Genomic DNA, 24,142 nt, shown 5'->3' with positions numbered 1-24,142 from the left:
TGTAATTAGTAAATACACGACAAAAGAGAAAACGAGATTTAAAAAACAACAACATTTTTTTGAGAAAATTCATTTGGTAAACATCATCTGTGATTGCACCATATCTAAAGGTAAATATGATACAGGACAATGACAATAGATAAGAAAAAATGGTTTTTCAAAAACTTGGTAAAATTTGATACATAGTTCACTAAGCTTACCATTCGTGACGTTAGGACATTGACCCTTTTTTCTTCTCACAACCCTTCAGTATTTTTCTCCAGACAGATGCTAATAGTTGAATACTCTAAGGGACTTTTATTTGTGTCATTGTTATAATCCGCGTATCAGCTACACTTTTCTATAAATTAATGGTATTTATGGTATTTGGTGGTGTTTTGTCCGTGGTGTCGGATTTTTAAGACTGTCTTCCATTAGCGCAGATCTTATTTGGATATTTTCTTTCCAGAAAGTACTTTGTCATAGTCCGAAAAAACAGCCCTTTTTGGTTTTATCTTATTCATCTGGCCCTTCTTGTAAAGGTTAGATAGTTTTGCGACCTCTGGTATGCCCATCAGGGAATTCTGAAATTTGAAGCGAATTTATTTCTGCCCAAGTGTCATTTTCTTGATATCCCTAACTGCTTGAAGAAATATCCTACATGGTTTTTTAGTTCGCCTACGTTATACTAAACTTACAAATATTTGTTTGTAATTTTACAAAACCATCGATACGTCACTAACGCGACTTGTTTATTTTGTACCACATTTCCAGTAAAAACATTAGGTACGTTGCCAAAACTTTTAACAGAAAGTATATTATAGTCTTCTTGGCGAAAAATCAAAACGTGTCTTGCTAAATGTCATCGGACAAAACGTTCTGTGACAGACTTCGTTAATCAAACCTCTTAACTTACAATTGAATGAATTCTTTTCTATTCCCATAACACGGTTTAACCCCCTAATGTTATCAAATATCTCCCAGCGTTATTTGGTATTGCAGTTTGAAAGTCCGCCATGCATAATCATCACTTGGGTTTTCAAGTGGACATTTTCCTTATCATGAGGGGTCTGCTGATTGTTGCTCGTGGCGTCAATACCACATTTGACTAACGCTCGCACAGCGTATAACCATTGCCTTGCGTACAGGGGGAAAAGTTGGCATCGTTTTTGCATTAGATGTTTCCTGTAAGAACATTTATGATACTGGTGGGAGCGATGGAATGTTGACTTCGCCTCTAAACGCCTGGTCTGATTAGTATCCGGCAGAGTATCCTATTTTAGTCCTTCGTAAAACCACAGACGTTTCCCCGTCGTAGAACAAATCGAATCAACGACTTAAGAAGGTAAGTTACATGACATGTAGTGGCAGTGATTATCAGATAAACATGAACACAGCTGTTGTGTACATCACACGTTATACAAAGACTGGTTGATTTCAAAAAATCATAATCTTACTTACGTAAGAGACATTACAAGGACGACAGTCTGTGACAAGTTTGCTTTATGTATAATTATTTCTAAAATAACGTCAGCTAGACCTCAGAGGCTAAATACCTATCATGATATTGACCAGTGTTAGATTTTACTAAACGTAGGAAGATTCGAGTCCACTATGGCTAATTCGTAGGATACCAGATTATCTTACATTATTTGTTTCTTGAAATACCTTCTACCTATTAAACCTTTGTTTCATTTGTACACCTGTGGACAGTGTCTGGTCAATATACTATTTTAAATGACCTCAAGGCAAGATTACTACATTCCAGGTTATTATTGTCGATTGAATTTGAACACAGACTTCGAAAAACTATTCAATACCCCAAGCCACTGTACCGGTCCAACTATTCATTGTCGTAAAAATAGTACATAGCCCAGACGGTTTACGCATGCTACTGTCGTTGTTTGAGTTTATCGATTTCACAAGTTCGTGATTTTCATGATAACGGCAAGGTCGTTCAGACACTGCGGACAACAAATGTGGCGTCTTGAGTTACAGTACTTTCGTGATAAATTTTAACATAAAATTCGCGTTTGACCGACATTGTAATGAAAAGCTGATCTGAACTGACTAAAGAACAGATGTCTAGGAAGATTGATGTAATACTTTATTAGCGTTTAGATCATATAGAGACAAGTACAAATTGGGGATTTCCGCTCGAAAACAGTTTATATTGGTATTTCCGATTTAAAGTCCGTATCAAGTGGTATCGACAATCGTTACGTGACTTCGAAGAAAATACTGTGTGATTCATGGCGCTGCATGACAGCTTTCTCAGTCAACTGTTTGGCAGGAAAAAAGAAAACAAACTTCAGGGACGTCGTTTTAAATATTCGTTAAGTTTAGATAAAATTGATTGAAAAGATTAATTCGAGAACTGTTAGGTGTATAGCGGTAAAAAGCTAACAATGTTCTTGAGAAATTTAACACAAGCGTGTTTGACACAACTGATATTTCTTGCATGTGTTCCTCTGGAAACATTTTTTTCTGTGCGATCTATTTTGTTATGTCGGATGCACATGAGTTATGGTTGGGTTAAATTAATATAAATAAAAGTACTGCCCACAGTTGGATCTCTTCAGTTTCGTCTACGTTCACACTGGCTTCAACCATACCCGAGACAAATAAATAATTTTTCACAAAACGTCACTCACTGCGTCATACAGTCATGGGGTCGAACGATGGTGACTCAAAGTGTCACCCTTGACCTAGCCTAGCGTGGTATAACTTGTACATTATACCTTGAACGTGCTCCAGCGCAGTTTATCTTGGATTGTGTAGATAGTTTACTTATGTACGTTTAATTCGCTATACTCTGTAAGGTTTCACATCGTGCTCTGATATTTTGAATGGAGGTAACTGTTTGCTATACATGTTTGTCAGTTTTTATGCAGAATAATCGATTTCTCTGACATGCTGAGAAATCCACACAGTCGCTTGCAACTGGTTGGAAAGATTTACTTATCTGGATGATGTTTACTGGTATCTCACAGTGGTATTGTATAAAATCTTGTTGATGTATTAATACATTGTTTACAAACATTTGCTTCCCATAACTGTTTCAGGCATGAATAGCATTCCAGTATAACAGCAGGGAATCATTGGTGTCCTCAAACACGAAGTTCATTAGTTCATTTATTTGATATCTCAAACGATGGCAACATTTTACAACTTGGTAACATTATCTGCCGTCTTCACAGCCGTTAGAAGCCAAGGATTAACGTTGGTTGTAGAATCACCCAGTGGGTAAGATTTTTTTTAATGTTGCCATCACGGCTTTCCTTCTTAAATAAAGTAGAAATTCTGTAATGATATTGTAAACTTCAGCGACCTATAAAGAGAACTAATCAAAGTTCTTTGAATGTGGTGATAATTACGAACGAAATGGTATCTAAACTGTCATCGTTATGCTGTGTAATGGTATACTCTGTGGTACAATATGATGTGATGCAATGTGATCTGATCGGATCTGATGGGACGGGACAATGAATATATTGTACTTTCCTAGCATGATTGGTGCACGTGTTTGTTGCCGATTTTAACATAATGTCAATTTATTGATTATATATTATTATACAATCACAATGTTAATGTAGCCATATTGAAATTGAGACTGGAGAAATTAATTTCTGATCATTTCGGTTCCCTGTTTTATTGATCGTTTGATATCTTACTGGGTTAAACAGCGTATATGATGTACAATTACAAATTTCTGACCTGATGTCAAGAGACATTTTGTTTTGAAACTTTTTGAGTTTAGTTTTTTTTTAGACCATCCAGTTTGCATTTGCGTATAACATTAAACAGAGAACTGGCAGAATACGTTTCCCCAAAGTTTCAAAACTAGTCATGTAATCAGAAGTGTTTGATATAGCTTTCTGAAAACGGTCATGTCCCAAGTTTTACTCGACATTGGGTTAGAAGAGCCTTTGGCTCAACAATTTATCGAGTTTAAATAAAGTCAAACAAACAAACAAACAAACAAACAAACAAACAAACAAACAAGTAGTGGGAGTGTATGGAGTTACATATACTAGTAAATGTAAATAGCAGGACATTTTCAAGAAACTTTAGAAGAACGTGAACAACTGCCGTTTAATTAATTCAGTTGCTCTGGAGGGGAAATGTGAACTTGACACTTTTAGACATTGTGTATAACATATAGCTGACAAACATACAAGGTGGTTTGAATGACACAATTTACGTATGGATATCTCGCCTAATAAAAGAGACAAATTTGAGTTCAACATGTACATCTGTCCTAAAAGTTCGCTGAAGGGTTGAGTTCTTGCAATATGAATAGTTTTGCCTGCACTTGCAATGACATCCACAAAATTGAAACACTCTAAAATGTTCATTTTTGGGGGTGAACGCTTTAGCATTGCCCTAAACCATTGGAAGGGTAAAATGAAATTACTTGTGGGTCAATTTTAAACCTCTCTGGTAACAGCATCAAGTAAGTTCGTCATATCCCCTGTCGTCGCCCAAATTGAACGTTTGATAATATCCGTTTCACGTACATGTTTATCTTCCCTTTCAGACCTAACGTGTGTGGAAACACATGCTGTCGTGGTTGGCGTCTCGATCCCGTCACAAACAAATGCACGATACGTACGACATGTAAGTAACTCAACCCACTACACTGATACTTTTTGATAGCTTGGCAGCAAATAATTAGGTCAGAGATTTATTTGTGTAAAGGTCAGGTCATTCTTTTATTTTGAAGCCTAGTAACGGCAGAGTTTCTGTATAAATTTCCTCTACAAAATATACACTGGTGATGGATGTAGTCAAAGTAAAATAACACTACTAAATCAGCTTTACAATCTGTGTTCTGTCACGTAAGGGGGCTACAGCAGACAGGGAGAGAGAACCCAGCTGAATTCGTACTCTGTCAAGATCATCCTCAAATAACTACCTATCGATGTGAGCAGAAAGGAGAAATTGATGCAGGGTTGCAAGACAATTTCTGCTTCCCGGGTTCTTCTGTTGCACGACATTCAATAGACCTTCATTAAATACAGAATATTACCATGTGAACACTTCATAATTTCGAACTATGAACAATACGATATGCAACGCAAAAAAAACTATATGGGGGAGGGAGAGGGAAGGGGAGATATATTTCAGTGTACTACTTTTGCGTGGAAATTGTGTCACGGGCGGGAATGTTAACCTAGTCTATTTCACACATGTGTGGAGTGATGAGAGACAGACATGGTGTTCTCTAAACACATCAAAGGTATCACTTTTCCTTGACTGAAAACGTGTGTATGTTGTAATATGTAGTAGACGAACCACTGTTGATCATCAAATGTTTTCGTCGTGCTAAAAATGAAAATTATGCATGCAATACCGAATAAGCATTACATGTTGAGCATACAATTTTTTCTGCACTTTCTATGGACCACACAGTCGGGAAGTCTAAATTTAGGAAAACATGTTGCATATCATGATGATTTTTACAGATTGATTAGTGGATGAAGTTAGAGTTTATAAAGTTATTATATATTCATGAAACCAGGAAGACCCCGTTAAACCGATAAAAGCAGGATACTTAAACTTATATGATTCAATACGTTGATTTCTACTTGATTGAAATTCACCACATTGCAGCCAATGTACTTGGGACCAACGAAAACTCTTAACATCTCACAATTTGCACTGTATGTCCCGTATGTGATGCAAGATTAGCCCTAAAAAACTTGCTATGACATGTATGTATGTATGTATGTATGTATGTATGTATGTATGTATGTATGTATGTATGTATGTATGTATGTACGTACGTACGTACGTATGTATGTGTTTGAAATTTTCGTGCTGTTTTTTAAAATTGACAGAACGTCGATTTATGTTTGACGTTTCTGCAGCTGGCTGTTGGTGTTTAAATGGAGGGCGCTGTATTGGATCAACTAACGTGTGCTACTGTCCATTCCCTTTTTATGGCCCTCGTTGTCAGTATAAAGAATCGTTAGCCATCGAGACCACTTACCGACCACCTATCATAACTACAGGTACGTCAGTTGACCACATTCCATCACATTAGTCTAATAGTACTAGAAACCAGAATGTCTATAGAATTCGGTACCATATTTTATACGTTTCACGTTTACAAATTACATAAAACGAAATACAGACACTGATAGCGTGCAAGTAAACTAAATGGCATATTTTACATTGCATCTCACTGAACACAAATCAACACCACTGTCGGATGCAACAAGGAAGATACAAACACAAAAACTAGTACTCGAAGTGAGATAAAATGTAAATATTTCATGTGCGTGCGCATTATCAATACTTGTATTGGGTTTGTGTAATTCATAACAAAACAACAACAACAACAACAACAACAACAAAGCAACGTGTGAGATGTGTGCCACTTAATTGGAATTCTATAGGCACTGGCTTAGTTTGGTTTGGTAGTATGTAAGCTGTATTGTATCACTAAAAACTGGATGTATTCTTATTCTTATTTTGAAAGAAAGTTAGTATAAACTACTCATCTTTGTCAATTTGAAAATTGATTCTAACAATTCTAATTGAATGTGTTTTTTGGAATATTTGTAATGTTTGAGTGGATTACGACTGCAACCCCCACCCCACCCCCACCCCACTCCTTACAGCTATTTGTATTTTAATTTAGTACTAATAATTGTGAATTCCATTACTAAAGTCCATGACGGGAGTCAAACCAACCAAATGAGGAAGTTAACATTCTTTACAGGGTTCAATGTCCTATAACTGTCATTTGATAGTCTGGATACTGACATTGACTTTAGAAATAGTTTCCAAGTCTTAAACTAGGTAGTTTAACCTCGAACACACCACCCGTATCTCTTTATCTAGTGTATCACGGTTTCTAAGCCAACATAACAGCGCCATCACGCACGCACGCACATGCACATGCATGCATACATACATACATACATACATACATACATACATACATACATACATACATACATACATACATACATACACACACACATCCATACATACATACATACATACATACATACATACATACATACATACATACATACATACATACATACATGCACGTGGTACACACGCAAATTACATAAAATATATTGTAGTTTATTCCAAATGTACCCATAAATATATTGAACCCCCCCCCCCCCATATATTTTAAGTCAATGAATAAATTAGTGTCAGTTATCATAGTAACTCTGTCGACCTCTTAAAATGTAATGTTGGAATAACTGCAGACCTCTAATAGATGATAATATAATGGTCTGGTGAATAAAACAAACAGTCTTAATGTATAATGGAACGTAGCTGTAACATAACATAACAATGTTCAAATGTCTCAATCCACTTTCCTCGTCACATGTGTCATGTTAAACTTTAGTTTTATATCATTATTAAAAAAAAATGTCAGTTAATTTGGTTTTCGTCGGGTTCCTTGATGGCAATCAAAGTTGTGACATGTTAAGCGAAAAAGAATATTCTGAATCTAACATTCCTAAACTTCCAATACTTTCGACACGGGACAAGTTTTCTCGAGTGTTGACGTAGTATTTTCGACTTCCTTCTGTTAACTTCAGTCTGAGAGATGTGAGGGCAGTGAAGATTGGTATAAGGAACACAGTCATCAGTAAAAAGTATATGAGTAAAACATGTGGCGCAAATACAGCAAATATTACAATCAAAATAGCACTGAACAGACTGTACCCCCACAGGTGTTTAAAACTTGATATAAAAGCGTTCGATTTCATGAATTCTTCTTCGACAGCTCTTTGTGGAATCCATTTACAACACCTACAAATGTTAGCCTGTATGGCTTTGAAAAGTCTGACGCATCCTACAAGTGCTTCAGGTGTAAATTGCAAAATGGAACAAAACGTTTCCAGCAATACTAAATGTATGTTGTTGAAAGACAGGATAGCTAACTTTGGAAATACTAAAACGAGGAACATAATTATGGCCAATGGAAGATGTGGGAATATAACATGAGCGTTGATTTGAAGAAATATGTACAGTAACAGGAGAGGCTTCATCAACATCATCCGGATGGCAGAGTGCGCAATGTACTTACTAACAAAGTCGAATTCACATTCTGTTCGCACCTTAGTAGCGTTAAAGTCACTTCCTTGAACTATACTCTGAAGCCATCTCATTGGTCGACCAATAATGGTGCTCCAGAAATACATGGATAGCAACACTTCTCCTTTATTCCATCTTCGCTCCCGAATATCCCACGTGATGTAGTTGTAACAAGGCGCTTCTAATAGAAACGTACTTCCTGCGTAGTATGGCTTGAGAATAGCCGCTTCGAAAGTGTCGTGGCTAAGGACATCTACGGGAACTTTTTCAAGCGGTTGTCCTCTCTTGCCAATTACTTGTTCGAGGTAGATATCGTTCTTTATCAGTGCCTTTCCAAAGAATCCACATTGACCAAACATGTCGTTAATAGAGTCGCCAACTCTTGCGTTCAGTTGTTGGCGAATCTTTTCTAGATGCATGAACAAAGTGTCGCCATCATCAACATTCATGATAATAGCAGGCTGAATAAGTCCCTTTTCGGGATTTCCTGCTGCAATTGCTAAAAGTTCATGCGCAACACCTGGAGCAACACCCGTATCACCATCAAGTACAAGCGTGTAGTCAAAATGTCGGCCTACAAGGTTTGCGACGTCGTGACAGTCGTGGAATAAAGGTTCGTCAGGTGTCCTCGCCATTTTGCCGTAATATTCTTTGTCTGTGTATGTATAAGACTTGTCGTCTCCACTACTTAACTGAATCAAGTCTTGATATTGCCCACACTTTCTCAGAACTCGACTGACGCGATGAATAACCATAAATTCGTTAGCAATTTTGGCGCAAAATTCTTCAGTGTTGGTTCGAAGTGAATCTTTTGAATATTTTTGCCAGAATAATTTTAGTCTGTCTGGGTCCACACCAATGTCGCTTCCGTAAATATAAGCGTAACATTCCGAAAGCAATGTTTCGTAGATAGTATTTCTGTAGCTCTGGCAGGTGTCAACTTCGTACTGTTTTAAGTTGGAATTTCCCGTAGCACTTATAAGGACGATGGAGATATTTTCGCTAAGGTTACCCATAAAGGCTTCGAACATTTTCTCGAATGTTTCATCAATGTCGGATTTACTTAATGCTAGTAAGTTGTACGCCATGATTAACTTTAAATTCGAGTAATCAGCTCTCTGGTCGGTGTGTAACCATCCTCGAACTCGGAATATAAAAGTTACGACAGTGTTCATCACTAACTCCATCACACAACTTTGTAAAATGGCAAGTACGACACATAGTATAACACCATGAGCAATGTGAGTCCTTTCCCAGTTGATATTGAATACATTTAGTACGAGAGCCGCGATGGAGAGTATTGTCCATGTTGTAAAAAATGCAACCACCCTCGCCTTCGTTCCCATGCTGTTTTCTTAACCGCCTCCGCACTGCTTGTAGCTGCCTTGTATAGCTGACTACCTCTTGCTGTGATAGCTTGTGATATTTGGAACAAAAATGTCGGTTTTACAATATATATAGGAGTAGTTAGATCCGCTCCACCCATTTGATATTGAGTTAGTTCCATTGAAAACATTGTTTGAACAACTTTCTCCTTAGAAACAGTGTTGCAATGGTATCAGCAGTACACTCCCTGTTGAAGGGCGTCGACTCATTCCTAGATGCTTACTTTTCACCTTAGTTTGAAATCAAGTACGTACAAGTTTAAGACAAATACAGGAATTCTAATGTCGTCACTGCAGTCACCTCACAGGTGATCATAAACACGTAAATGGGCGTGGCGGAAGCTATCACTATTACTTTTTTATATACGTAAGAACTTGAAAGGAACGTTCTAACACCACTTGTTGAACGCCCATGGGTGGTGGACTGGTGGTGACATATTTGGTGACCCGGAAGTCAATCAAACGTAAGCGTGTGAGTAACTGTGGTTTTGTAACAACACTAGAAGTCCTCCATCATCATAAATGTGTTGCCGGACACTAGTTTCACGCGTGATAGCCTTTTAGGTTCGACATAGTTTCCTCAATTTGAACATAGCAACTGTGCTATATTTTCAAGTACTTTATATATATATAGTGTGTGTATATATAGTATATATATAATGATGCGAGTTGTAGAGTTGAACGGTATAAGTATGGATAGTTCAGACGTTACACTCTAGCACTTACACTCTCATACTCTCGTACGGGATCGTTCAGGTCCAAGTCGGGAATTAGTCACAACTGAGAAGATATTTCGGCTTGCCAGAATCACCTATCCGAGTCCTTCTCCTCTGATTCTGGATGTTTAATTCTCACTTTAAATATACTTCCAATACAACGTTTTCCTAAAGGAGCGACCCGCGACTTGAGAACTGGAGAAACATGACGAGTGGCATAGCCAAAACTTTCTTGTAAATTTGTTTTTGTGCTTTTCTTTATATAACAACTAAGTAACACCGTTGCATAGATACATTATGTGATTATACAATGTAATATATATATATATGTGTGTGTATGTGTGTGTGTGTGTGTGTGTGTGTGTGTGTGTGTGTGTGTGTGTGTGTGTGTGTGTGTGTGTGTGTACGACGAGCCTTGATATTGCGGCATTGGGATACAGTGGCAATGAGATAAATTCTGTATGAATTTATACAGGACATCTCCGATTAATAATGATTTAATCCCATTCTTCCGTTTTCTATTGCAATTCCTTGAAATATCAAAAGTAGCCTCGGGTGTTTCCATGACTAACTAACTTAACGTAACTGTGGTCAACGTATGACTCGCACACTTAGGCAGTGCAGTGCAGTACAAATAACAATGGTCTCACGGAATGAAACAGTGGAATTGTATACGTCAAAGGTAGTGTCAACGACCGACTGAACAAACGGTTGCGGCGTCAAATTTCAAATCCTTACATGTAAAGGCAAGATAACGTGTTTCATATACACGTGTAGAAACTGTCTTTAAGTTACGGCTACTATCTGAAATTATAAAAGGGACATTCAACAGCATTGTTTTCTTTTTTCTAAAAAAGTAAGAAGATCTATTGATTCATGTTAAAATTACCCTCTCCCCATTTGTACTTCTTACATAAATATTGTCAATTTTTGTCATCGCTTTTTCAGAAAATTTATTTCACCTATTATAATACAGTAATGACATCACATTCACAATCAATGTATCCGGATTTATAATGGACGTGTTAGCAAATAACTTGTAACAAATGATCAGAATGGCATTCATAAAGTATCTGAAAGTATTGTTCCACCCATACACATGATGTCTTTTGTAAAGAGTATGTGAAGAAACGGTGTTACATAGTCATAGTGACTAGGGTATTATTTACATTGTTGTTATGGCAAAAGTTCCGTAAATAACCTAAACTGGCCACTGCTAGATTGAAATATTGCATCGTGTTGCTCACTTTGTGTTACCAACAAATATCCATCTAGTACTGACGTCACACATACCAGGAGGTAGCCCATCCTTCACTTTTGTAAAGATTCGTCGCCACTTTTGGCGGCAAGAAACAACTATGTCGACACGAGGGCATGCCGCGGTAGATTAACCATCAAAATGGTGTGTTGAACACACAATAAATCAAAATATAAAATAAGGAAATGCAACGGGAAAAACTAACGTTAAGATAATAAGTATTAATCTGAATGGAACAGCTTTATGATCACACGAAAGACGGAAAAAACAAGATTGATTTTGATTTCTAAAATGTATTAAAAGAACAGAAATTAGAATGGAATACATTGAGAGGAATATTAAGGAAAATTAATATAGGTATAAATACATGTAAATGTAAAACGCAGGATTACAATGTAAAACACATAGAAAGAAGCACTGAGATTGGCGTACACAATTTTTATTGAACTCTCGTGAATTGCAAGAAGAACGCGAGAGACTGCAGACTGGTGCTAGTTGCCGCTTCAAACCTGGACCTTTGACAGAATGCAATGTCGTCTTTGGAAACATCCACAACTTTCTGAGCAAAAATTAATGGAGTGTCGTCTTGCTATCTCCATCCATGGGTAGCCATATACGTTAAATATTACGCCATCCTTAGTTGCGTTCGACGTTCCCTTCGAGGAAGTATCTAGAAAGTGTGTTTGGTTTACTCGTGAAATAACCATCGATTAGACTCAGATGGCATTCCATTCCTCCTAGTTGCAGACCACAAGCCACCATTGAGAGCCCTACACGAGTAAATCCTCGCCCACTTTAATCCTCGTCTGTATCAGGAAATGATCTCAACGTCAATCAAAGTTAAACCAAACAGATTTCGCTATAAAATTTAAACAGTAATGTAAAAGTCTACCGCCATTTCTCGATGCTGGAGAAACACATCATGACAGTTACATTCAACATCTTGTCGACACACATATTGAGAACTGTGCGGGAGATATTAGCTTTGTTCTCAATGCCTGTGTTAAACCAGAGTTTTTAAAACCTTGAGTTTTGTTAGGACCGTGCTATAGTCCAACTTGGTGTTGTATTGCTCGGAATACTTTCGAATAACAAAATTAAGTTGATCTTCTCTACTTTATATCCTCTCAACAGAACCACTGATAGCCCGACACTATATGAGAGGTCCTTGTTTTCGTGTCATTACATCTGATGAATGCAAAGCTCCCATTGCAGACATGCACACCCTTCATGATGATTGCTGCACCACGGTCGGGAAAGCATGGGGAAACCCTTGCTTCATATGTCCACAACAAATAGGTAACTATTGGATTGTTGTAAGATCAGATTCATTTATTGTGTGTGTGTGTGTGTGTGTGTGTGTGTGTGTGTGTGTGTTGACAACTGCTGTCGGTAAACTAGTGATCACCCGTTACCATTTCATTTCAACTCTTTTAATGTACTGTTGTATATGAAAAACCAACAAATGTGTTATGTATTTGCCGAATTAAAGGCATGTAAAAGACGAAGTGATATTGATTACATGTACTAATACGTTCATTCTTTATGTTTTATCTTTTTTAGGAAAGGAAAAGGATTGTGAACCAGGATTCAAAATGGACCCTAAAGCTAATTGGTGCGTGGGTAAGTAATCAGTTTACCGACATGCCAAGAGGTTAACGAATACACGTAATTCAATTGTAAGTGATAACGAATGTGCCATTAAATAGGGCATAAATGTCCATGTATGTATGTATGTATGTATGTATGTATGTATGTATGTATGTATGTATGTATGTATGTATGTATGTATGTATGTATGTATGTACATGTATGTATGTATGTATGTATGTGCGTGCGTGCGTGCGTGCGTATGTATGTATGTATGTATGTATGTATGTATGTATGTATGTATGTGTGTGTGTGTATGTATGTATGTATGTATGTATGTATGTATGTATGTATGTATGTACATGTATGTATGTATGCGCGTGCGTGCGTGCGTATGTATGTATGTATGTATGTATGTATGTATGTATGTATGTATGTATGTATGTATGTATGTATGTTTGTATGTATGCGCGTGCGTGCGTGCGTATGTATGTATGTATGTATGTATGTATGTATGTATGTATGTATGTATGTATGTGTGTGTGTGTATGTATGTATGTATGTATGTATGTATGTATGTATGTATGTATGTATGTATGTATGTGTGTGTGTGTATGTATGTATGTATGTATGTATGTATGTATGTATGTATGTATGTTATTGCTTACTATGGACTCATTTGGATCGCAATGCAATCTAGAATTAATTTGATCTCCATCAGATGTTAATGAATGTGAAGCTTTGGAGGGTACGTACGTGTGTGTGTGTGTGTGTGTGTGTGTGTGTGTATGTATGTAGGTAGGTAGGTAGGTAGGTAGGTATGTATGTACATGCATGTATGTATGTATGTATGTATGTATGTGTGTGTGTGTGTGTATGTATGTATGTATGTATGTATGTATGTATGTATGTATGTATGTATGTATGTATGTATGTATGTATGTTATTGCTTACTATAGACTCATTTGGATCGCAATGCAATCTAGAATTAATTTTCTCTCCGTCAGATGTTAATGAATGTGAAGCTTTGGAGGGTATTTGTGGTAACGGAATTTGCCGTAATTCCTACGGTAGCTACCAGTGTTCATGTAACATCGGTTTCTCATTAGATTCGTCGGGTACGCTGTGTGTTGGTAAGTTAGTCTATTTCAATGATTCTGCAAATGGTCCAAATTCTTTTCTAATTCTATACTAAAGAAATATGCATCGTAATGTTTCCCCAATGATATGTGTATACATTTGGTGCCTATCATCAAAACTGATTTCATGGTACTATTCATTTGTATGTTGATGATAGTATGGGATTTAAAAAAACAATTAAGGATTCCAGACTAGAAGCCTTGCTATTATTACACTAAAACCCACTCTCACAATGACATCGCCTGATTAAACTGTAACGCTGTAATCCGAGAAAAGCTGTATGTTTACTCAGCAATTTTGTTTTTGACTATTTACTGAGTTGTAACGGTTCGGTTGAAAGTAATACATGTACATGCATTGAGTCGATGCGGGTGAACTGCTATAGATTCAAAACATATCAAATATCTGCTTGTAGTAAAAATTGGTCTCCTGCTCATGTGATTTCAATAAACGTCGACATACTGTCTTTGGTACAACATAAAGATATTTACAGGAGTATCATTACAGGAAAAATATGTAAAATTGACTTTCCCTTATGGTATTATAGTAACCTGGTAGCATGTTTATACTTACAGCTTCAGTGACAGGCAAGTGTTTCCGGAGAAATCCACGCGGTTCGTGTTCAGATGCAGTTGGTAATCGAATGACTCAAATGCAATGTTGTTGCAGCATTGGTAAAGCTTGGGGTGGAAATTGCGATGCATGTCCACGTAGAGGGACTGGTGAGTAGTTTACACAAACAAGTGTGTAAACTGGCAGGCAAACAAACAAACAAACAAAACAAACAAAACAAACAAACGTACGCACGTACATACATACATACATACATACATACATACATACATACATACATACATACATACATACATACATACATACATACATACATACAGACAGACAGACAGACAGACAGACAGACAGACAATGCACACACAAAAAACGAACAAACTTAGTACCAAAAACTGTGAATTATATTTGTTAAAATAAGTAGATGTGCAAACAGGCTTTTATATAGACACGCGCAGACAGTAAGAATATGACTGCTGTCCGTGATGACGAGTGTCGCCTATGCCTTAGTATCCATAATGTTATTACATTCAAATCACACCAGTAATCATAATAAAATATTGAAATAAACGACATGAAAGTGTGAAGCACAATAAAATATCTAAATATACAATTACTTTGCTTGGGGAAAACTAAAACAAAGTCAAACTAAAAATAAGTAGTTGATAGATATTTTGACAGGTCTAGTATAGATAATCGTGTAAATGAATTGAATACTGTATTCATCGATTTGATTAAAGTAATCTCTTTTGGGGTTAGATTGTGTGTACAAGTTCTTTAATACTATACTTGCATTGAAGTACGTAGGACTGTAATACCAGTAGTAATATTACTGAAACAGTGACAATATTATATTAGCGACTACAAACAACAACGATAAAACCACCCGCGGCAGTGAAACGTGCGTGAAGACTGTAAGGCTAATTGAAAGGTATCAAGTAGTAACGATGGCGATGTGTGTTTATACAGCTTCATGCCAAAACATTCATTTATGTGGCCAATCGAATTTTTGTTGTCGAGATCCTGGCAAGTCATCATAACTTGGTAATCTTGATCGGTATTATGTTCCCACCGACACCATTCCTCAATTCACCACGGGAGGTACTCTCATAGTCCTCCTAATAACCTTTCTGCTTGATCTGACATACATTCTATATTTTTCTCAGATGATTTCCGTGCCCTATGTCCTTACGGTGAAGGTTATCAAGTGATAGGAGCAAGTGGGCAGAAATTAGGTAAGACAAGTTAGCGGTGGATATGGATAAGGACAACCACGGACAATAACTACACCATGCACAATATTTGAGTCTTACGTTTTCACATAATGGTATGAACGACTGTGCGTGCGCGCGTGCGTGCGTGCGTGCGTGCGTGTGTGTCTGTGTATAGAGTGCAAAAGTAATGAGTAGAACAGTCCTGATAAATAAATTCAATCCTGACGTTTCAAATCAATATTCTTTATCATAGGATATCAAGGCAAGATATATAGTAGGTCATCACCTGACTATATATCTAAATGTATATACACAATGTATATTTATATGTATGGCAGTACCAGTACAAAATGCACGTTGCATTGCTATAGTAAAAGTACACTAGTCCATTTATATTCTGAATATTTATAAAACATCTGTGTGGGAACGTCTGTAATAATTTTTTACTAATTGCCTGTTTTATCGTGGTTATAGATTGTACAATTCTATCGAGGTGTTCGCGGATAACTATATATTTTGCATTCTCTAACAACCGTCATTACAATTTTATAAGGTCTGTGTAATTTATTATCCCAACTGGATAATTAACTGATACTGTACCTGAAAACTGCAAATCGGGGTCTTTCTATTTTTGTCAAATTAGAGATTGACGAATGCATGAAGATACCAGGACTATGTAAAAATGGCAGATGTTTGAATACACTTGGCAGTTACCGTTGCCTCTGTGATCCTGGGTACAGGGTAAATCGACTAGGTACAAGGTGTATTGGTGAGTAAAGGAATAACAGACAAATAGATGGATGGATAGATAGATAGATAGATAGATAGACAGACAGACAGACAGACAGACAGACAGACAGACAGGCAGGCATACAGACAGACAGACATACAGACATACAGACAGACAGACAGACAGACAGACAGACAGACAGACAGACAGACAGACAGACAGATAGGTAGGTAGGAAGGTAGGTAGGTAGGTGGGTGGTTGGATGGGTCGGTGGACAGACAAGACGGATAGGTGGAGATATGTAGATAGGTATTATAATACACAAGGAGAGCAAGAGGCGTCAACATTATTTTCGTTCATGTATTAAAACAGACCAAACAGTATCGTCTATATTCCTCGTAGTCGTTGACCAAGTAAAAGTAAATTCGACAGCTTGACCCTTTTTATTTAGTACAATTTTAACATTTTATTTTTTTGTTATGACTTTACCACGTTCCATTCATTTACTATTTTATACATTACCATTATACTTGTAATCTCAACACTCGTCAATCTCGTCAATACGTTCCGTTCTCATACAACCTATATTACAATTGTTTTTTCCGTCAGACATTGACGAGTGCAATACCATTCCCGCACCCTGCTCTAATGGCGACTGTAGAAATACTAAAGGTAGTTTCCACTGTGTTTGCCAAGAGGGATATTATCTGACAGGGAATACCTTCCACTGCATGGGTAAGACGACTATTTCTTTCTATTTTTCTTGTCATATTAAGATGATTTATTTGTTACTAGTGAATAATCTTCTTTACGAGTGCGCACTACCGTTGGTGTAAGTAATGATTGTATCGGTGTAGTATGTAAGGCCCATTTCAGAGCGAATGAAGCAAGTAATTCTCTGAGCTGCTGATTTCCGCGGACGAGTGATGTTCATATTTTACATCTATTTTCATAGATATTGATGAATGTTCTGTGGGAGATATTTGTTATGGCCGAAAATGTTTGAATACACTTGGTAGTTATCACTGTATGCAACCTACTTGTGGAGAAGGATACAAACTAGTGGACAATGGAAATCGGTGTGAAGGTAAGGATTGGAGATTTATCTCTGCGATACTCAGAAAATCAATGAATAAATAAATAATAAGTAAATAAATAATTACACACACATAATCATACATACATACATACATACATACATACATACATACATACATACATACATACATACATACATACATGCATGCATGCATGCATGCATGCATGCATACATACATACATACATACATACATACATACATACATACATACATACATACATACATACATACATACATACACACACACGTACGTACGTACGTACATACATACACACACACACACACACGTACGTACGTACGTACGTACATACATACATACATACATACATACATACATACATACATACATACATACATTTCACTGGTTTTGATTTTTCCATAACGGATATACATTTGTATTTTTCCCACCAGACATCGACGAGTGCGAAGACGATATGACATGTTTGCATGGAGGATGTATAAACAACGAAGGCGGGCACCGCTGTGTTTGTTACTCAGGTTACATGCCGTCACAAGACGGGAAAGACTGTATAGGTTAGTACATTCCTATATTCTAAATCTGGTCTATTTCACACTTGTATAATTTAAGTATGACTCATAACTCAGTACGTTGGGAGAAACTGACAGGAGAGTTTGTGATGAATGGCACTGCCGCACCTTGACTACTCTACCATCACATGCATCACACGCCTTGCATAAGAATGTCAATTTCACTTGAAATAGCCATTAAATTTATTCCAAGGGTGTAACCTACATATGAGTGTGTATTTCCATGGCAACAATAGCAGACAACAGTTCGCCGATTAGTGTTCCTTCGTGATATGGCTACTCACACATACCTGACCAATTAATATGATATTCAAATTTTATTATTAATTATCAATATTTTATTGTAAGTTCTAATATTTGTCACCTTCTAGATATTAACGAGTGCGATATAGACAAGACGATATGTGGAGAAGGATCCTGTATAAATAATAACGGTGGTTTCCAGTGTGAATGTGCACCAGGACTGACTTTTCACCAGAGAACAAAACTGTGCAAAGGTGATTAATACGATTACAAGGACATAATTTAGGTGTCGTATAAGTAATATATATATAACACATTAAACCCATCATTTTCTACAGCATCATTGTAATCACAGACGGTGACGGCATTGTGGTAGTGGGTCGAATAAAATAACCATAATCAAGTTTCTTTGACTTGCAATAGTCTGTTTCTGTCCATTTTGGAAAATTCTTGCATTTTTCTCGAAAGTTTCGCAGGTAACGTTGCTTTGATTCGTGTTATAGCGCCACCGTGTGTTAGAACGTAACATCGTCTGATATTCACATGATATTCATTATTAGCTTTCTGTATCTTTACCACCGGCGATTCCATGAATACGGCCCCGTAACACCTTCTCTTTTCCCTTTAATATATCAATAGATGAAAGCAAGAAAGACTGCTACACTAACCTAAATGAACTCCAATTCTGTGAGAACGTCATTGGTACCAACGTATCTAGAGATGACTGCTGTTGTTCACTGGGCGAAGGGTGGGGCGATAACTGCAATCTCTGGCCGTGTCCTCTCGTCGGTACATGTAAGTATGTCTCTTTCTTCAGGATACCGGATAATTATTAAGAATGTCTTTGCTGAATTGTGAAAACAAACACAACCGTAGTAATTTGGTGATCAATTACATTGCTGGCATGTTCTCTCCATGATATATGTATGAAATCGAGTTTAATATGTTATGTTATTTTGTTTATTAAGGTGTCCTATGTGGACTTATTTAAATTATACAATGCTTAAATAAATTTTACAGCCACATCCAGCCCTCTGGCTTATAGGACACAAAAAGAGACTTCAAATTAAATAAATAAATAAATAAATAAAAATCACATACGTTTTAGTTTTAAATAAAGGTTTTCCTACGATTAAATGCTTCGTGTAGAAAGTTTGCGGTATCAATGGGAAATGTTAACATTAAATGGCATAGTTTATCGTAAATGTCCATATGACTAAAGTTTGGCATTGAAGTTATTATTTTATCCAGTAAAATGCTTTCCTTAGATCCTTATATAAATTACAGTAAAACATAAAGTGTACTTCATCCTCTGGTGAGTTTTGGCAGAAGTCACATTTTCTGTCTTCGACTTCAAGCCCACAAAATCTACCTGTTTCTATTTTAAGTAGGAGTATGCCAGTCTAAAACGAGCCATTATGGAGCGTTTTGCACGGGACATCTTCCCCTAGTGAATAATTTTCTTTTCCGTAAGTTTTTTTGAAAGTCGACCTACATGTAGCAGGTGAGTACCGTAACAAATCCTAACGTACTTAGTTATTTCTTCTGTTGCAGCCACATTTAACGAGCTTTGTCCGGGTGGTAAGGGGAAAATATTGCTCGGATCTCAAGAGGAAGGGCATCGACTTGAAGGTAAAATAAATCAACAACAATTTCGAAAAGAGAAGCATAAAAACACCCTAGTGAATATTCTTTGGCGTAGAATATATATTGTTGTTTGAGAAAGTATGTGAAATGAAATTAGCTATAACGTTCTCCCTTACTCTATGTCATCAGATCGATAGCCCTTGGAATACCATCTCGTAAAATACATGTATATAAAATTGTTCAAACTTGTCAAAAAATTACTAAACCGTATTCTTTGTGAATTTCTCTCTCTCAATAATAGACATAAATGAATGTGAAGTGTTCGATGGATTGTGTCCTAATGGAGAATGTGTTAATATTGACAATAGTTATGTATGTGAATGTCACAAGGGCTTCCAACTAAATCTTAGGACACAGGAATGCTTAGGTAAGTTTTAATATCAAATAAAAAGCAGATTAATCAGTCTGGTATTTCAGTTCAACCATTGTTTGTATGGTTGTGCATAGACCACCGGTAAACTGTCCGACCGAGAGAACGGCATGAAGAATCGAATTTCATTTGATTGAAGGATGGAGAGGCTGGCGTTATTATACTTCGGTACGTATAACAAGAGGCACACCAAAAGTTTGACATTTTAGAGTTGAGGCCAAAATTAGGCAAATAATCAAATTCCATCGAAATCATTAATAGTTTATTTGTTTGTTCATTCCCGCAGACGTGAATGAGTGTTACGAACAAAATGTATGTGACCAAGGTAACTGTGTAAACACTCCTGGGTCGTACAGCTGTGAATGTGAGTCCCCTATGGTGCTAGATGAGTCTGGTCAAAGGTGTACTGGTAAGAGACGTATTGGAATTCATGATTACATCAACGATTCGTAGTTTCTCTCTGTGGATTCTGAGAATGTGTAAAGTTGTATCACCATCTCAGTGCATTGGAATTCTAACATACAATATAATGACGAGTACAAATTAATTAAGACCACCAGACTAATTACAAATTAATTTAGATCACAGACTAATTACAATAAGATTCTCGGTCTCCTTCGTCACTGTTTTTCTTTGATTTCATTTACCTCTGTTTTATTAGCTCCAGTACCAACCTACGTAGACCCTGCTGCAACTGGTAACTGTTGGACCAGATTGAGCAACGAACTGATTTGCAATTCAGCCATGGACGGTGATATCACCACATTCACAGAGTGTTGTTGTGTTGGTGGTGTAGGTTGGGGACTCGAGTGTCGACTTTGTCCATTGCCAAACTCAAGTAAGTGCCATCGTTTAACAACGATTTGACAATGCCAGTATATGGGTTAAGTAAACAAAGACGACGACAACAAAATAACAAAATAAACACGAGTCAATCGATTAGTCAAGTAAAATACAACCAATGAAAGTTTTTCGTAGTGAAAATTATTAGCATACGTCCTATTTGCCACAATATTGAAAGCTTAAAGAGATATTGTTCAACTTTATACCAGAAATTCTATGATAACATTTTTTTTATTTAATTTTTTCGTGACATGTTTGGGTTTTGAATGTCACAAGTTTGACTTTTGATAGTAACGAGGAATTGTGTATTGTTGTTTCTAATTTCAGAGGAACACGAATCACTATGTGCTGACTTTGAACCCAAAGAAAGTCTGCGTTCAGGACTTCGGGAAACAAAATCCTCAATAGTTGCCAGTAGATCAGACGGTAGGCGTTGATACATAAGAGATTGTGTCATTAAGTATTGATATCTGACAACTCAATATCTCAGTATTTTATGTATGTATGTATGTATGTGTGTGTGTATGTATGTATGTATGTATGTATGTATGTATGTATGTATGTATGTATGTATGTATGTATGTATGTATGTCTGTCTGTCTGTCTGTCTGTCTGTCTGTCTGTCTGTCTGTCTGTCTGTCTGTCTGTCTGTCTGTCTGTATGTATGTATGTATGTATGTATGTATGTATGTATGTATGTATGTATGTATGTATGTATGTATGTATGTAGACATTTGACTAGGTTGTGCCAGATGCATGAGAATTGTAAGTACATGACTGTGGAACTATTGACTTTTTTTGAGCAATACTGAAGATTTTGTCTTGTTTGATTTGCAGTAAAATGTGACTGAACAAAAAGTATTATCAAAGTGCTGTCATGTAATGTTGTAGAAATATGGGTAATCTTTTTAGGACTTTCCAAAACCCTAAAATCAGAGACAGTTTACTATTTTTTCACAATCATCAACCGTGTTTGTTTTTTGGGGGATGTTTTTCATTATTACGTTTGATATCAGAGAGGCCTCAGCAAAGTGTTCTGTATTCAATGCACACTTGATATAATTTAACTAGTTTTGGGGAACCTTTTTTCATCACACGTTATGTTTAGGTCAAGAACTCGAACTCGACTGCGGTTTCGTCGATGGCTGCGTTAATGGTCGCTGTGTTAAGGTCAACAAAGGGTATACGTGTGATTGCTACAGGGGATTTCAACTCGTTGAGGATAGTAACACGTGTCAGGGTACGCTAACTATGTTATCTTGCTTTCCACTTGAAAGTGTTATAAAAATATTTGTCTTTCATTGCACATACGTCACACAACACGTCATTTATTTGATCGGGGAAATAAAGTGGTGAGGGAGAATACTCAGCAATCCTTAATAGTAAGACCAAACAAACAAACAAACAAACAAACCAACAAAATTCTGTGATTTCGGTTACCTTACTCTAGTTTTTCCAGTCGATCCTAAACATTCATATGCAATCTGAGATAAATATTTCGAAAACGACATGAAAACCAGAAATAGAATAGAAAATAACGTTAAGACTCGCCACTCTCCAATAAAAATAATATTTCCGATACCAACCTTACATATATGTTTGAAAGGTATGCAACTGGAACAATCACATACTTGCTTTATTTGGACAAAATATAAGCTTATCGTTCATATTCACTTTTACACTGAATGAAATAACAATATTTTTACATTTTTACATTTTTTATCATATCTTTTACGTAAAATCTAGATGATATCTTTTACTAAATCCTTTTCTGACCTTACAAACTACGTCATCACTACGTCATAGCTTGACAGATACCCCCCCCCCCATATTATGTCAATAACTGATGTTAATTTACCTCGTGTGTATTATTATTTTCTTCCAGATATAGATGAGTGTAAATTACTTGGTAACACATTGTGTTGGAATGCTCGTTGCATAAACACACCTGGTTCGTTCAGATGTGTCTGCAAAGAAGGCCACGTTGAAGCCACACGTAATTTCTGCATCAAGATACCCTCATAGACTTCACAGACCCTCTAAATACCAAGAGGTTTATCACCATTTCTTTCAATTCGTTTTGTTAAACTGTGTAAATAAAATCTTACATTCTGTGAGCACAATGTGTGAGTGACAGCAATATCGCTACTTTTGTAGCTGAACTTAGCTGATATATGCTTTGTACAGTGGACTACATTAACACATGATTATTAAAGGGAAAACATTTACAGGGGTGACTGTAGATTAGGCAGTCGCAGTATATTTAGCTTGCTATGTTATGATAAACTACACTATACCAGAGTTTTAGACACGTCATTTAGTCTTTTTTGACGTCGACCTTCAGCTTTCTTCTGGATATTCTTAATTGTGTGAACGTTATTTAGGTTCCGAAATGAAGTTTTGTTGTATGTCTTTTTTTTCGGCGGACAGTTGTGTAGATGTGTGTCACCAGAATGTGAGTGGCCCACGTCCGTCCATGTTGTTCTGTTTCGTCATAAATAAAACTGATCTTATCCACCACTTACTTTCGTAAGCTGAGTTATATAGGTATTACTTCTGATCACCTCATTATTAATAGAACAATGAGAGAGAGAGAGAGAGAGAGAGAGAGAGAGAGAGAGAGAGAGAGAGAGAGAGAGAGAGAGAGAGAGAGAGAGAGAGAGAGAGAGAGAGAGAGAGAGAGAGAGAGAGACCTATACAGTGTTTTAAATAATAGGATATAAATAAGAAGTAGCAAA

The 24,142-nt window shown here is 36.7% G+C and overlaps 1 protein-coding gene across 2 annotated transcripts; it reads left to right on the top strand.

Moving 5' to 3' along the window:
* Positions 1-983: 983 nt before the first annotated feature.
* On the top strand, positions 984-23,917 carry LOC144449437 (latent-transforming growth factor beta-binding protein 3-like). Of its 2 annotated transcripts, none has more exons than XM_078139980.1 (22): positions 984-1,324; positions 3,045-3,225; positions 4,520-4,590; positions 5,853-5,996; positions 12,546-12,710; positions 12,975-13,034; positions 14,009-14,134; positions 14,717-14,863; positions 15,875-15,943; positions 16,566-16,691; positions 17,262-17,387; positions 17,608-17,739; positions 18,164-18,286; positions 18,673-18,798; positions 19,184-19,339; positions 20,099-20,176; positions 20,433-20,558; positions 20,848-20,970; positions 21,223-21,399; positions 21,732-21,830; positions 22,513-22,644; positions 23,290-23,917. In XM_078139980.1, the coding sequence occupies exons 2-22, from the start codon at positions 3,134-3,136 to the stop codon at positions 23,427-23,429; spliced, it is 2,538 nt and encodes an 845-aa protein (XP_077996106.1). In that variant the 5' UTR covers positions 984-1,324; positions 3,045-3,133; the 3' UTR covers positions 23,430-23,917. The 2 variants fall into 2 exon arrangements, with proteins under 2 accessions (XP_077996106.1, XP_077996099.1); XM_078139973.1 differs by having other exon boundaries at positions 4,520-4,599.
* Positions 23,918-24,142: the final 225 nt, after the last annotated feature.

This window comes from Glandiceps talaboti, chromosome 2 (genome assembly GCF_964340395.1).
Source record: "Glandiceps talaboti chromosome 2, keGlaTala1.1, whole genome shotgun sequence".
NCBI lineage: Eukaryota > Metazoa > Hemichordata > Enteropneusta > Spengelidae > Glandiceps > Glandiceps talaboti.
This window is presented reverse-complemented; position numbering and strand designations above follow the sequence as displayed.